General features: G+C 36.1%; 1 protein-coding gene across 1 annotated transcript; it reads left to right on the forward strand.

The window, feature by feature from the left end:
* Positions 1-6,106: 6,106 nt before the first annotated feature.
* Positions 6,107-15,826, forward strand: LOC129248706 (uncharacterized). Its single transcript, XM_054888333.1, has 4 exons — positions 6,107-6,140; positions 6,272-6,328; positions 9,924-10,102; positions 15,476-15,826. Exons 1-4 carry the CDS (start codon positions 6,107-6,109, stop codon positions 15,824-15,826), a joined length of 621 nt encoding a protein of 206 aa, XP_054744308.1.
* Positions 15,827-16,300: the final 474 nt, after the last annotated feature.

Raw genomic sequence — 16,300 nt, forward strand, 5'->3', positions numbered from 1 at the left:
AAATTATTTTGTTTTCTCAAGAATATTGTGTTTTGAAAGGAAGCATTTGGTTGAAGAATTTCTTCCTAAGCATATGAAAAGTGAATTATAAAGAATGTATAGCATAGGAAAATAAAAAACATGTATTCATCAATTTGTAAATACATAGTAAATGTGATTGAATTTGCTTTTTGATGTTCGACCTAATTATTTATGTAGGTGTAGGTTAAGTAGAAAATGCAATATTTTGTCTTGGTTGTTTATTGGGACTACTTTAAACACATAAATCCAGATATGAAGTTGCGCCTGTTTGTGATGTAAATACATACATTTCTTTGTTTTCTCTTTTAGCATTTGTTGGCAATTCTTAAATTATGTGTTTATCTTATACTTACACATATTTGTATCCAACGAAGGCTTTTTTAAACGCATAGGATTCAGCTAGAATAATACAGCCTGTGTTAGGTATTTGAGGATAACTTGAGGGTGAAATTAATAAGTCTTTGTTCTGACCAAAATTTAATGAAACTTCACTAAACTTTTACGCAACATTATCTTATTATACCTATACTAGAAAGGATTCAACGCCTCGCTGCTCTGTGCATAACAGGAGCGATGAAGACCACTCCAACGGCGGCGCTGGAAAAGATACTCAGCATGCCACCTACTGACCTCATGGCGGAAAACCTGGCAGCGAAATCCGCGAGGAGGCTAATGGCTGCGGGGGTATTCACCTGCAGAACCTTCGGTCACAGCTCAATAGGAAAGTGGAGCTCAGGTGGCACGGACTATATGACTCCGTACTTTAATTGGGAGAGAAGGTTTCGCACTACAATTGAAGAGGAGGGATAGCACAAAGGCATGAAGCCTGGCCATAGAACTTTTCACATCTATACAGACGGCTCGAAAACTCCAGACGGAGTGGGAGCGGGTATTTACTGCTCAAAACAAGGAATAAGGCAGCCTATCAAGCTGCCAGACCACAGCAGTATTTTCCAAGCGGAAGTTTTTGCTGTGGGGAAGGCCGCGGAGCTAGCCTACTCTAGAACAAGAAAGAACTCAACAATTAATATATACGTGGACCGTCAAGCAGCAATAAGAGCAATAAGCTCATATTGTATTAAGTCCAAAAATGTTCGACGGAGCAGGTAGGCCATAGAAAGGCTAGCCGAAAACAATAGGCTGCATATCTACTGGGTACCTGGTCACAAAGGCATTATGGGGAACGAAATAGTAGATGAGATAGCAAAAAGTGCTGTTAGACTACCTTTTGAACAAGAGAACGACATACCAAAACCGCTAAACACAATATACAACGAAATGGACGACCACATGAAAAGGCAAGTGGAAGCTAGGTGAACTAACTTGACCACATGCAAAACAGCAAAAGTCATGTGTAGAACTAACGACAAAAAACTGACTCCATTCGTACTTACGCTCTCGCGAAAGGAATGCAGAACTATCATAGGTATGCTAACAGGCCACAATCTATTGGCTGCATATGCGTACAAGATAGGGATTGCTAACACGGACAAATGCAGAAAATGCAGAGAGGATGTTGAGGAGACTTTAGAACACCTTCTGTGCGCTTGTCCGGCATTATTAAAAACGCGACTAAAATGCCTGGGAGCCCCACTGTTTGAGGGTCTGGAAGACGTCTCAAAAGCGGAGCTCCCAGCCCTACTTAGATTCGCCAAAAGCGCTGACATCCTACATGATGTCTACTTCAGGTATTCATAGAGGTCGGTCTCCATCTGGTATCGCTAGGGACCAAAAGGTCTATGCGCGGCTTATTACCAACCAGGCTAACCTAACCTAACCTATACTATAAAATCATCCAATAAAATTTCCATTCGCTGCAAGAACTTCCTCATCCAGAAACGATTGTATGCCCGAATCACAACTCTGAATTCATACTGACCCTAACGGTATTAACGGCAGAGTTCATTCGAAATTCTTGAGTAAAGATGTGTGGCAGCATAGCATGCCCTTTGTTGCTCGCAACACCTAAAACCATAAGAGCGGCTGCAAACTTCGTGTGCATAACAACAGGAACCTGTAGATTAGAAAATAGCCATATTTCACTTCTATTTTGGTCTTGGTAAAATTTTGTTTAGCAAAAAAAACCATAGCATTTCAGGCGTTAAATGTGTTCAATTTCGTTTAGAAGGCGTTTTGATCGGATTACTCGCTGTTTTCATGTTTGCGCCGACATAAACTGTCTTATGGCTATAACGTAAGATTCATACCTGAGATCTTCATGGGCAACTCGACTGATAAGACCCTCAGAAATATTAACCCTAATTGCCACGGTCATCAAGTTGAGTTCTTAAAATATGCTCGTATCACATCCACCAAGTTGACTGATGAGTACACCAACATTGACAAAAGTGTATCCTTACGGAGTTGTAAGTTATATTACCTAATTTTGAGTAAATTTGAAGAGCATCAAATGAAGGATGGCATAATAAACTCATCAGCAGGGACCTATAATTATGGTAATAGGCACATACGCCCAGAGGATGGACATTCAAATACATGACTTCTACATAAGCTGTCTAGCTGAGGAAAAGGAAGAGACGATCTCGCACCTCCTGTGCGATTATCCTGCTCTATCTAAACGTAGATTTACTTCATTTTAGGTAGGCAATTTTTTATTGAATCGTAAGATCTCAGTACTGTGGAAATCAGGGAGAGAGTAATATTTTCAGTATAAAAAGTACACGTCAAATGTTTAGAAAATTTCATCACCGGTCAAAGAAAATTCCATCAGTTTCGGTTCATCCTTTTCGGAAATTAGTGTGCTTAAACAGACAAAACGACAGAGAGTGTTTTATATCATCATTTTATTATATTCTAGTACACCCTCTTCTTAAAAAAGGTATCTCAAAATTAATCACCCTATCGGACGTCAATCATATTTCACACTTGTGAACTAAACAGTTGCAGTATAAAAACACACAATCAATGGAGCGCGTGAAAATCAAAATAAAGATTTTCATCACTCAGTCATTTGTTTTTTATTTGGTAGAAGAGTTATGCAAAAACAAAATAGGATGATTAATTTTGCGCCGCCTTGTATTTTCATTGTACATACACGTAAAAGTATATTACAAGAAATATTTTATTTTTTGTGTCGGAACATAGCCACATACAAGAATTTTCGATTATGATTTGTTTATGTATCATCCTCATCAATGTGGGAGAAAATTAAAGGCGAAAGGTTAAGAATTTATGAAATGAGTGTTTTCAGCACTTTGCAATTTGTTTACTTATTTCCAGCATGTATAGGTATGAAAGTTGCCGTGCGTTGAATAAAAATATTGGTAAATAAACAATGTCACGCACCCCTATAAAAACAAAACACAGGAAATATTTAAAAAGAGGAAAAGTAGATTTCCGCTGTATCGCTTTTCCTCGGTGCAATAGTTCAATAAAATGTATGTATGTTTGTGGTTGTATGTATGCTTGCTAGAGATGAAATGAAGTGCTCAATTCGATCCCGACAGCACCCCGATCCGATCCTGCTATCCCGCATACCAAATTTTACATTTCTTCCAATACAAGGTTTCTACGGTGCATTGCACTTATACATACACATATAAAAGCAAGTACATTCTATTGTATATAATATAACTAATTGGTACATAAGTGGCAATTACAATTCATAATTTATTAAACTTAGATTATAATTATAAGTTTATTTGTGATATTGTTTTTAACACGAGTTTTCCGAAAAGTAAAAACTTATGTATTTACACATTTAATTGCATTGCCAAAATATCTACATACATATGTACGTATATGTCTTACATTCATAATAGCCTATCTTCGACTTTTTCCATTTTGGTACTTCGTACGTCTGGTAAACAGCAACATACTAAATATGTTTGCTCCACTTTTATAGAGAGACCTAGGTTTTCGGTATGTTTTTGAATAAAACAAAGACTCTTGACCATTAGAGGACTCAAGGATGTATTATTTAAGCGGTAAAGGCGAAAGTTGTATGCCGCCTCCGAACGGCAAATAGTTTTTTATGAGGAACTTGAGGAACTGAGCAGACCGCTATTAAAAAAACACTTTTTCTATTATTTTTTATCTATTAGATTTACACATTCGAATGTTTTAACATAATGGCGAGATATGAATAAATGAGTAGGAAATATAATGCCTATATAAGTATTGAATTAACTCGCAAACGATATTTTCGTTATTCATTAAAGGTATCCACCAACGTCATATATAAAAGTAGTCCGAAATGGCAGTATAAAGGAACGGCGTTAAGTGAATTCCCAACAAAATGCAAATTTTCGATTTTCTGGCTTTTCCTCCACCTTTTGAGTCGAACAAAAAAAAATGCGATCTCGAGATTCTGTAAAGCTTACACACAGCAATTGATTTTTGAACATTCAAAAATTAAATTGATAGGTCATCCGCCCCTATTTTCGAATCTAAATATTTATAATTAAAAATGAAAACTCCAAGCTCTTGCTCTTATTTGGTTTGTGACGTTTTCCACAAATTGAGGGATCTACCCACTTTTTTATTGCTTCCAAAAAGTATTACGTCTGTCTATATTAAGAATAAGTAAAGGGTGTTTTTTTAGAGGTTAGGTTTTCAAGTTGGCACTACTTTTTTCGTAGATGGTCTTTTTGACAGCTGTCACTTGATTTATGCTCAGTTTGGTTTGCCAATTCATAATGAATAGACTTACACCTGAACAACGTTTGCAAATCGTGCAAATTTATTACGAAAATAATGGTTCGGTTCGCGCGACGCATCGAAGAAAATTTTGTTCAGCGATGAAGCTCACTTTTGGTTGAATGGGTATGTCAATAAGCAAAATTGTCGCATTTGGAGTGAACATAATCCACAAGCCATTGCTGAGACGCCGTTACATCCTCAAAAAGTCACTGTTTGGTGTGCTCTATGGGCAGAGGGAATCATTGGTCCATATTTCTTTAAAAATGAAGCCGGCCATAATGTTACAGTCAATGGAGAGCGCTATAGAGCCATGATTAATGACTTTTTCGTGCCTGAATTGGACGATGTTGATGTGGACGACCTTTGGTTCCAACAAGACGGCGCTACATGCCATACAGCCAACGCAACAATCGATTTATTGAAGGAAACTTTTGGTGAGCGCATTATTTCGCGCCATGGACCTGTGGCGTGGCCTCCAAGATCGTACGATATAACACCGCTGGACTATTTCTTGTGGGGCCATGTGAAGTCGCTTGTCTACGCAGATAAGCCCGAGACGATTGACGTCTTGGAAGAGAATATTCGGCGCGTTATTGCTGACACACGGCCCCAATTGCTGCAAAAAGTGGTCGGAAATTGGGGCTCTCGGCTGGAATTTATTCGAGCCAGCCGCGGGGGCCACTTGCCCGAAATCATTTTTAAAACATAATGGCAAACCCTTATCTTTATAATAAAGCTAAATTCTTGGCCATAACATTAAATTATATACGTTTTATTTCATCTTGAAAACCTAACCTCTAAAAAAACACCCTATTAGCGCGTTACAGCTGCAATGGAGCAAGCTGATTCTTATTGAATTTTTCTTCAGCAAGAAGCTTTCTCATCGTCGGATTTGTGTGCGTCGGAAGCCTGCTTATGTGCCTTCTGCTCGCAGTTTGTATTGCTTTGTAAACTGTGTCGATGTTTAAGTCGTATGTTTTATGAGGAACTTTTTATGGCAGAAATACTCTTGGAGGTTTGCCATTGTCTGCCGAGGGCGACTACCATTCGAAAAAAAAATGATTCTATCAATTGCTGTTTCGTGCCCGGAGTTTTGAACCTATGCACTTCCGAATGATAGTCGCGTAACAACCAGTTCGACTACGGCATCCGCCGTAGGTAGTTTATTTTAATTCATGGTGTAATGAATTTATTACATATTGATTTCAATTATAATAAAACTGTTTTTTGTATTGCTATGTATATGAAAAAATTAGTCGTGCCAACTGCTTCAAGTACATAACTTCGTATTAGCTACTTAATATTGACCATATTACTATGTAGTCTTAATGATACCACAGTGAACAATTTAAGAAGTGCCAGCAATGAACTCGCACAATTTCTTCGGCTACTTCGGCTACGATTAATCGACTCTAAGATCGAAATGTATAGAGTTGTAATCAATCAACGTGACTTCGGTAAAGGTTTTTTACCCCGATTAAAATAATTTTACTACGTTTTGCCTTTTTGCGATAGTTCAACGTCAAACGTTCAACCGGAAATACTATTTTTGCGAGCTTGAATAGGGGTTAAAGTGATATTTTTAAAGTTTCTATTTTCAAGTACATTCGAATCCATCAGTTCGAGTTTAAGCAAACGAACTTTCGTATGTATAATATCTCACGACACAGTAGCATTCAGTTCACCCCGTGAAAACACTACGCAAATTGAGCGACAACTGTCAGTTCATTTGCAAGTGTAGTGGTGACTGAGGTCAAATACTCAGGCAATACCCGAATAAGGAATTTTTAGACGAAACGTCTTCGCAAAGGGCGTAAGTAAATCTTCTTTATATTTTTTTATGCCAAAAAGTATGTGCATTCATTTGTTTAAAAACATTACCAAAAATTTGCGAATTTCTTCTGGGGTGATGCTCATAAACGTTTCTCTCATTTGGCAATCAAATTTGCTAGCAACATTTCTCGGCTGTGAAGTTAGTACTAGCCATTACCGATGTCTATTATAGTGCATTCATTATACAAACTATTACGCACACCTCAAATTGCTCAAAAACAAACTCTTGTCATTGACGTATAAGCTACAGACCTTTTAAGACCAATAGCAACGTTTGGATACGAAACATGGGTATTGACTACAAATAAGAAGAACTAACTCTTTGAGCGTAAAATTTTGAGGAGAATTTTTGATTCTGTACGAGAACCTGAATAGAATAAAAACATAACAATGAGATCGAAAAACTTATAAATGGAAAAACATAGTGCGCTTCGTGAAAGCTTCGATGCCTAGGACACTTACATCGAATGGATGGCAACAGAATTACAAAGAAGAATTTTAACTTTCGTGTTCTGGCAGCAAAAAGCGCGAACGGCCACCAAGAAGGTAGGCAGATAATGTGGAAGACGACCTGCGAAGCATGAACGCACGAAGAAGCCATGGAGCGCAATAGTAAATGAAGCATTGGCTCACCACGAGCACTAAATGCTATGTTGATGATGACTATAGATGCTTTCCATTTCAATTCAACCGGGCTATTCGGGTCATGTTCTTCGATTTCGATGTAACTCAAATATGTTGCTCTCTGGTCAAAATAATGAGACACGTATTTTTTTGTTCGCCCAAAATAAATTTTTTCAAGAGTTATCGGCAATTTTGTTTTTCGGCTCAAACTCGATTTTTTTAATTATATAAGAAACAATTTTTTTTAAATGCCCATAACTTAGTCAAAAATGAACCGATTTTAATGATTCTGGGTTCAAAATGACCGTCATTACTGGCACGAGTGACTTCATGTAGAAACAAAAAAAGTAGTTGAAAATTTTTTATTTAGCAAAAAAGAAAAAAAATTGAAATTTTTTCGAAATTCAATATTTCAAAAAGTGTATTTTTTTTTATAACTTTTTCCAAATCAAAAGGACATCTCAAACTTTAATTAAGCTGAATGCCTAGTAGCTAAGATGTGTTGTTTTTGAGTAATGAATTTTTGAATAAAAAACCTATTTCGCACTTTTTGTTTTTTGCAAAATAAAAAATTTTCAACTACCTTTTTGCAACTGTTTCTACATGAAATCGCTCGTGTAAGTAATGACGATCATTTTGAACCCAAAATTATTAAAATCGGTTCATTTTTGAATAAGTTATGAGCATTTAAAAAAAAAAATTTCTTATATTATATTATTAAAAAAAAATCGATTTTGAGCCGAAAAACAAAATTGGCGATAAAGCTTGAAAAAAAATTTTTCCGGGCGAACAAAAAAAACGTGTCTCATTATTTTGACCAGAGAGCAACATATTTCAGTTACATCGAAATCGAAGAACATGACCCGAATAGCCCGGTTGAATTGAAATGGAAAGCATCTATAGTGCATTGACCTTCTAATTTTCTGAACCTCAACTCGAAGGCATATTCGGGTGGTAAAATTTAATATCGTCGGTGATAGGTTAATTCGAGTATTTGATTCATGTGAGTTGAGGATTGCACATCATGACAAGTTTTAATTTGGAAACATTTATTTCAAGATTTCATTGCTCAATCAAAAGTTGTTACCTTACTTTCTAAAATCATTTTTAAGACAACACCATTAAGGTTATCATCATAATCAATGTAAATAAATTTACTTTCATCAACTTTGACAGCTGCAATCATGCAAACGCCATTCAGTGCTGTCAGAGGCGTGCTGTTGAGTGTGAAAAATTTACTTTCAAATTAAGTTTTCACTATGTTTGTATGTAGGTGTAAGCGCCTACCTTTGTAGGTGTAAGCACGTAAAAAAAAGTTAGTTACTGAAAATTCCTTTACTCACTGTTTTGAAAAATTTACATATGTGTTTATTTAAGTAGTTATATTTATTTTGAAAACACTTTCATATTTGGTGCCTTTTACTCAATTTATTAAAAAAAAGGGCTCTTTTGATTATTGATGACCTATAGGTAGAGCACTCTTAATAAAATGATCATGAAATGACTATGCGCCAGAATTCTATGCAATATCCACCAGAGAATTTTAGTTTATGTTTATGAATACACGAGCCATTTAAGAGAAGCGAATGAAAGTTACCGACGAAGGTTCTCAAATACTTTGAACAACCTGATTTGGAACGAAGCAAACTTTCTTTTTAGATCTTTTCAAAGTGCTGAGAATTACTAGGGAGGAAGTATTAATTTATCTCTTGTCGCAAGAATTCATGAAACTTACTTTTATCAGCCCATATAAATGAGAGGAACCCACATTTACATACTTTCAGAGAGTCGGGAGGATTTGCAAGCTCTTCTATCAACTGTAATCACCTCGAAAATGGTAAATGACTGCCTGGACCACCCTCTTAACATGTTAAGGAACTTCAATACGGCATTATTGGGTTGGGTTACTGGACATGAGGGATACGAACTAAATGAAATGGCTGATGATCTAGCTAAAAAGTGGCAAACATGCCTTTAATTGGTTCTGAGCATTTCTGTGGACTTACACTTAACGAATTTCTGAGAAAGTGGGAGGAGAAGAAATTCGTCGAACACTGGCGAAGTTCTTTAGGTCAGCTACAAGCGAAACAACTTTTAAGTCGGACAGAGGAATTTCTGATAAACTACTTTCGCTCAGCAGAGTAGACGTAAGGCTTTTAACTATTTGCTTTACAGGCCACTGTAGGCTGAGATATCACTTAAACAAAACTGATCTCTCTGAGATCATCATCTGCCGATTCTGTGACATGGATACTAAAAATTCAGAACACATTTTTTGTGAATGTCCTGCACTAGGCAGAAAAAGGCTACACCACCTTGTTGGTATTGCCGTGCATTCACATAAATTATGGAGCAACAAATCCCAGAATGTGCTAAAACTTAAAAAAAAATCTCAACATATAGGGCATCTCAGTAGCCTTTGCACAATATACCTGTATGTATCTCTTTTGGTCATAATGCGCATTAGCCTAACAATAATAATAATCCTGCAATATAAGTTATGTTTCAGCCATGAATATTCACTTCCGTTTTGAACAGCATACCAATTTTTATAATGCGAACACTTTTGTTTGTCCGTACATTCTATGATACTATATATTCACATTATTTAACGCTAACATGCTTCTCTACGAAACAGAAAGTTTAGTATTGGTTTTGCAGCGTCGGCATGAGTTACGGCCACTGTAGTGCTAAACTTAGCCGCGAAAACAAACGTTTGTATAAATTACCGCAAATATCGATAGTAGAAAATAAACCATTTAAATTCGAAACGCAATTAGCAGTACGAAGAGAGAAAGTTTACGATAAAACTGACTTACCCATCGAATTCAAAGTTTCGCCGGAAAGTTTGTTACATTTAGCCGCCAGAATAGTGGATGCACTTCCACTACCAGACGTCTATCAATGGACTAATGAGGATGTTTGTAAATGGTTGGAGCGGTATGGTTATAAACAATATGAGGTGAGCAAAAGTTAAGTTTATTTTAGTTTAAATTAGAGCATTTTAATATTACAGGCTTAAAGTAATCTAAAAAATATATAACATCTCAATAATATTTAAGTCGAATCAAACGTGTACAGAGTGAGGGTGTGTTTTATTTAGTCGTTATCGAGATACAAATAGGGCGTGGCACCACCTGTTTTTCAAAGTTGTACTTGCGTCATATTTTTTTTGGTTCTTTATTTGTACCAAATTTTAATAATCTTACTTCACTTATAACGCAAAATTTTTTTTATCTTTTTTGAAAATTGTCGTTAAATGTCGTTTCGTAAATATCTAAACAGATTTGGCTAGGACGGCTGCCCACACTGTATGATTTGTGCTGACAGTGAAGTAGATGCATCGAGCACGTCATATGGAGAAAAGTAAAATAAAATTAATAGCACTCGCTTATACTTCTGTTATCGATATATCAAAGCAAATTCATAGACGGTGACTTCGCTGGAGTAGCAGCAACATTTAAATGCAATTTGGTATTGCTATGGCTAATCATGATTAAGGGGGGAAGTCCATGTAAAATTTTCAAAAAATCGATTTTTTCGATATTTCGAAAGCATAGTATCTTAAGAATATGCAGTGAAATTTTCATGCGCAAATTCTTAATATTATAGCTTCTATAGCCCATTAACTATGTAGAGAGCGGTTCGCTCGCTCCTGTACCTCAAACTTTAAACTCATTTTTCTCGAAACTGTATTTTTAAAAACTGCTCGTGTTGTAACTCAAAAAGTTATCAACCGATTTGTTTGAAGTTTGGTGACGCCTGTCTGTACATTACTATCGGAAGGATAAACCTAAAATTTCAGATATGTCGCGTTGATAAATTATTTTTGGGGGTTAAAAATGTCAATAAAATAGCCCTAAATTCTAACTTTTTTTTGAAAGGCTTATTTTATAATTAGTTTTATACTTGTTTTTTAATTTTACAGGTTCATCCTTTCCGTTAATATGTTATAAAAAAAACCAATTTAATTTTTTTTGTATAGATTAAGAGTAATAAATAGAGCAGTTTGGGAACTCGCACCGTAGGCAGCCGACGAGAAATGAGCCTGCGCCGCCATTTTGGAAAAAAAAATTAAAAAAAATTTGTTTTGTACTCTCGAAAGGTTAAATAAAGCTGTGTTAAAACTTCAAAATAATATAATTATTTTATCACTTTTAAAAATATGTTTAAAAAATGACCGATTTTGAGGTTTCTACATGGACTTCCCCCTTTAAATCGACTCTTTTCATTATTCTGCGAAACATGAATATGTATATGCATCCTAAATGTATGCTTTAATATTGACACTGAATTAAAGAAACGTATTAAGCGTCGTGTTTTTAACAAGATTTAGATTAAGATTAATATAAGGATGAAAGTATAGGTGAATAGGTACTTAAGTAAACAAAAGATTGAAGGCAAATGAAAATAATAAAGATAAGGATGAATGGGAGGATAAAGCTAAAGAACTGGATATAAAGAGAGACAATACGCGCGAATGCAACAACAACGACGTGATCCTGATAGCGTTCCACCCGGGCCCGGAGTTTTCAGAGGGGCCCGGACTCGAGATTACACGTATTTATATAAATTAGACATCATTGGAAAGGGCCCGCATTTGCAATTTTCCCCCGGGGCCCGGGTATGCTCTCTACGGCCCTGAAGCTGACTGTTCCATGCGTCAAATATAACTGCCTTAACTCGCAGCATTTCTTTTAAAGCTGTCCACTTTTGTTACGTTATGTACAGACATTTCTGAAGCTCCAACTCTTCCAACTTGCTTTTCAACTCTGTAAATTTTCCACGCCACAAAGCTTTAAATTTTAAATCGATCAATTGCATTTCTAGGGATCAATTCCAAATGGCTCAATGTGGGTCTCATTGGTCTCATTACTAACATATTTGTGTTGAGAGGATTTGCTATGAATTCTAGGGTGGTTTCGTTGGTTCTTTTGTAATTGCTCAAATCTGTCAGAAAACCCATCTTTTATTATTTTTATAACTGGGCTGAAGTAATTCGTTTCAACAGTTGCACTGCTTTTATTGCGATATCGTTTTACTAATTTTAAATGAAGTAATTTAGCCTTCTGAATACCTTCTGCAAAAGCGAACCTTCTTCCTCTACCAAAACATGGGCTGGGTTTCCCTTTCGTTGAAGTTTTAGATTCAACTCATTTAACTTCGCTGTGACATCCACCACAAAATAAAAATTTTGCAACCATTTGTCATTCTCTAATTCAGGGTGATTAATGCCTTTTTCATTTAGAAATATATTTATTTCATTCAAGCACAAAGCAAAATGTTACAACACCCTAACTTTGGAAAGCCATCGAACTTTATTGACAAGAAGGAGGTCGGAATACTGAGTCTCCATTTCGCTTAAGAATTCTTTACAGTCAGCGAGTACAACTGGCTGAGAGATAAAATCGGTGTCTAATCCTCGTTAATCGATTCAGAACAAGTTTTAAATGTTGTTTTTTTGTTTTTTTGATAAAATGAAAAATATTAGCGTAATAATTTATTGCCGCAGCTTCACATCTGAAGATCTGAATCTGGCTCGTGAGCAGCGGGCTGCCGACCCCTGATGCTAGATGCAAAAGAATTTAACACTTAACGTCCGAGAGCTTTTTTGTAATACTCGCCCATAAGACGACGGAAAATTAGGTGAAATTCTAAAACATTTATAAGGATGAAAACTTAAACTAAATATTTGAACTGATTTATTTAGATATGAGTTCAATATACAGTAGGTTCTGTTTTTATGCGGCTTTTTTTTATGCGGTTTTGAAATAGTGCGGTTTTTTTTTTAAATTACAAAATGCATGTCGACCTATCGGGAACTGTACATATAAACAAGATTCTAAGCCAGCTGAGCAAAAACTCATCACAGATTACATCAAAAATGCTAACCCCACAAGTATGGAACCGCCTGCATAACTATCTAGATCAGACGTGTACATTTCCTCAAGTGACGACAGTGATTTTACGCCAAACCCTAAACGAATGCGCAACATGCGGGTATTGTCTGATTTTATTTCTGACGCTGGAAATTTATTTCTCGACTCTGACGTTTCTTAAATAAAGATATAATTTTCAAAAATACAATATTTTGCTTAAGCGATTTTATTTAATTATTTCAGATTCATGCGGTCTATAGAACGTATCTATAGTTATAATATGGGACTAGTACCCTTTTTTATGCGATTTTATTACATTATTTCAGATTTATGCGGTTTTAGCACTTTTGAAACGTATCTATAGTTTTACTATAGAACTAGTAGCTTTTTTATGCTGTTTCTTGCGGAACGTATCTACCGCATAAAAACAGAACCTACTGTATTTACTTGATTTATAATTGTATATGATCAACAAACCAGGGATGTACAAAGTTGCAATATTACTTAAAGAAAACTACAGCGATGATAAATAAATGAAATGAAAACTGAATTCTTTTCATGTCCCCGTGTTGGGGCCTTTGAAATTTGAAATAAAGGGTTTTCCAATAACAGGTGTTATTTTGAATAGCCCGCTATTTCGGGAGATGTCACTTTTGAAGCTGTCATTTTTTATAACGGGTGATCAATTAAGAGGAGTTTTTTTCATTTGAGTTTTTTTTACAGATCGCGCGCGAGTTGTGGCAAACTGTCATCGTGGATTTGTTGAACAGCGTTTGGCATTTCATCATGGAAAGACTCACACCGCAACAACGTCTACAAATTGTTCAACTGTATTATGAAAATCAGCGTTCTGTGACAAATGTTTTTCGTGCGCTTAGACCGCACTATGGTCAACATAATCGGCCTGCCTTAAACACTATTCGACATACCATCAACAAATTTGAATCCGAATATTCATTGGTGGATAATTCTCGACCGAATAGACCACGTCCAGCAAGAAGCATTGAGAATATAGCGGCAGTAGCAGAGAGTGTACGTGAAAACCGCGATGAATCGATTCGGCACCGTTCTCAGCAACTTGGACTGTCGTATGGAACAACTTGGTCAATTTTACGGAAGGATCTTCATTTAAAAGCATACAAAATACAGCTCGTACAAGAACTAAAGCCAAATGACCTTCCTGCACGTCACCGTTTTGCTGATTGGGCTCTTGAAAAGATTGAAGAAGATCCGCTGTTTTCGAGCAAAATTTTGTTCAGCGATGAGGCGCATTTCTGGCTCAATGGTTACGTCAATAAGCAAAATTGCCGTATTTGGGATGAAGAGCAACCAGAACAGGTTCAAGAGCTACCTTTATACCCAGAGAAAACAACGGTCTGGTGTGGTTTATGGGCTGGTGGAATCATCGGTCCATATTTTTTCAAAAATGATGATGGCCGCAACGTAACTGTGAATGGTGCTCGCTACCGTACCATGATATCGGACTTTTTGCTACCTGAAATTGAATCTAATGATCTCTACGACATTTGGTTTCAACAAGACGGAGCCACTTGCCATACAGCTCGTGAAACAATGACTTTATTGAGAAGTCATTTCGGAGAGCAGCTGATTTCACGTTTAGGACCTGTGAGTTGGCCACCAAGATCTTGTGATATCACACCTTTGGACTTTTTTCTTTGGGGATTCGTGAAGTCCAAGGTCTATGCTGATAAACCAGCTACGATTGAAGCTCTGGAAGCCAACATTACGCGTGTTATTCACGACATACCAGTCGAAATGCTCGAACGAGTGATTGAAAATTGGACCTTCAGAATGGACCACCTTAAGCGTAGTTGCGGCCAACATTTGAACGAAGTCATATTCAAAAAGTAAATGTCAAAGAATGTCCTTTCAAATGATAAATAAAGGTTTTGAACATAATTTACATTTTTGTTTTTTTAACTATTGAAAAAAGCACCTCATGATTGATCACCCGTTATTTGACTACTAGAAACTACTAATTGGTGAAAAATTCGAGCTGTTGAGACAAGTTAGTGCTGTGAAGAATAAAACCCGTGCACGTCGCTCAAGAATAGCCAAAAATATTGCTGTTGTAGCCGAAAGTGTTGAAGGGTTTGTCCATTCCCAGCCTATGGGGCATTGGACAAGTAGTAGCAGTAGCTCCACTAAAAGCAAAATGATTTTTGTTTTTGCTCTTGGCTTATCGAATGTCAAAATCTATAAATAAAGACTAGCAGTTAAAATAATTTATAAAAAATGTCAAAGCTTGACAATTTAGGGACCAAATAAATATCCCCTAAACCAAAGAATGAAAAAAATCCAAACTGCTGCTCTTTTAATACCTGCCCAATGAGCCTTCGCCAAACCCAAAAACTACACATTTCTAAAAATTTATTTATTTATTTATAATAAAAATGGGCATAAAATATTCTAATGATTTACTTTCAATATTTTAGCACACTTTTCGGGTAAATATGATAACGGGCCGCCAACTTCTACTAATTGACGCAGATGCGTTATGTGCAATGAATATAAAAAAATTCAACGACATTAAACACCTTTTATATGGCATACGTAAACTTTTCTACTTTGAGCTGACTAATTTTATGCGGAGTATCTCATTGCCCTCGCAACGCTATCACGAGCTATATAAACTATTTCTGGTGAGAAGTGGCTGCAAGCAATTGAAACGCTCTGATCTCTTATGCCAGTTACAAGTTTTGCGTGGAAAACCCAAATATCTTCTGCACTGGGATGTACTCGAGCATTGGATGTCACTTATAAGCGAGCCATTATACCAGGAGTAATTATGCAGGTGCATGGAGCTAGAATTATTTATTTTATAAAACCTTAAAGCGATTCGAGTTCTTATTTTCACACTGCAAATCAAGCAATCTTCTTGAGATTCTAAATAAAAGTAAAACTGTAGTAATGGAAACACTTTCAAATCAATTACCTGTATGTTCAAATTTTACCTGTAGTGTGTAAGGTTCTTTAACCATAGATTTAGTAAAATAAATGCAATGCAATGAAATTTGAATATACCTATGTATAAATGTTTAAATATATAAATATATGTAACTAAAATTGTTTGATTCCAAAACTTAACAGCCAGCCTAAATAAATTTATTCTAAAATATGCGCAGGTACATAAAGTTTTGTTCGGAATGAATTTAATACTTCTTAACCCACTTCTTAATTTGAATCCCAATTTAGGCATATAAAAATATACCCCCAGAAATCTCATAACTGCTGAAAAATGCGACGATTGTTCTTCGGAT

Source organism: Anastrepha obliqua, chromosome 5, assembly GCF_027943255.1.
Source record: "Anastrepha obliqua isolate idAnaObli1 chromosome 5, idAnaObli1_1.0, whole genome shotgun sequence".
NCBI classification, from domain to species: domain Eukaryota; kingdom Metazoa; phylum Arthropoda; class Insecta; order Diptera; family Tephritidae; genus Anastrepha; species Anastrepha obliqua.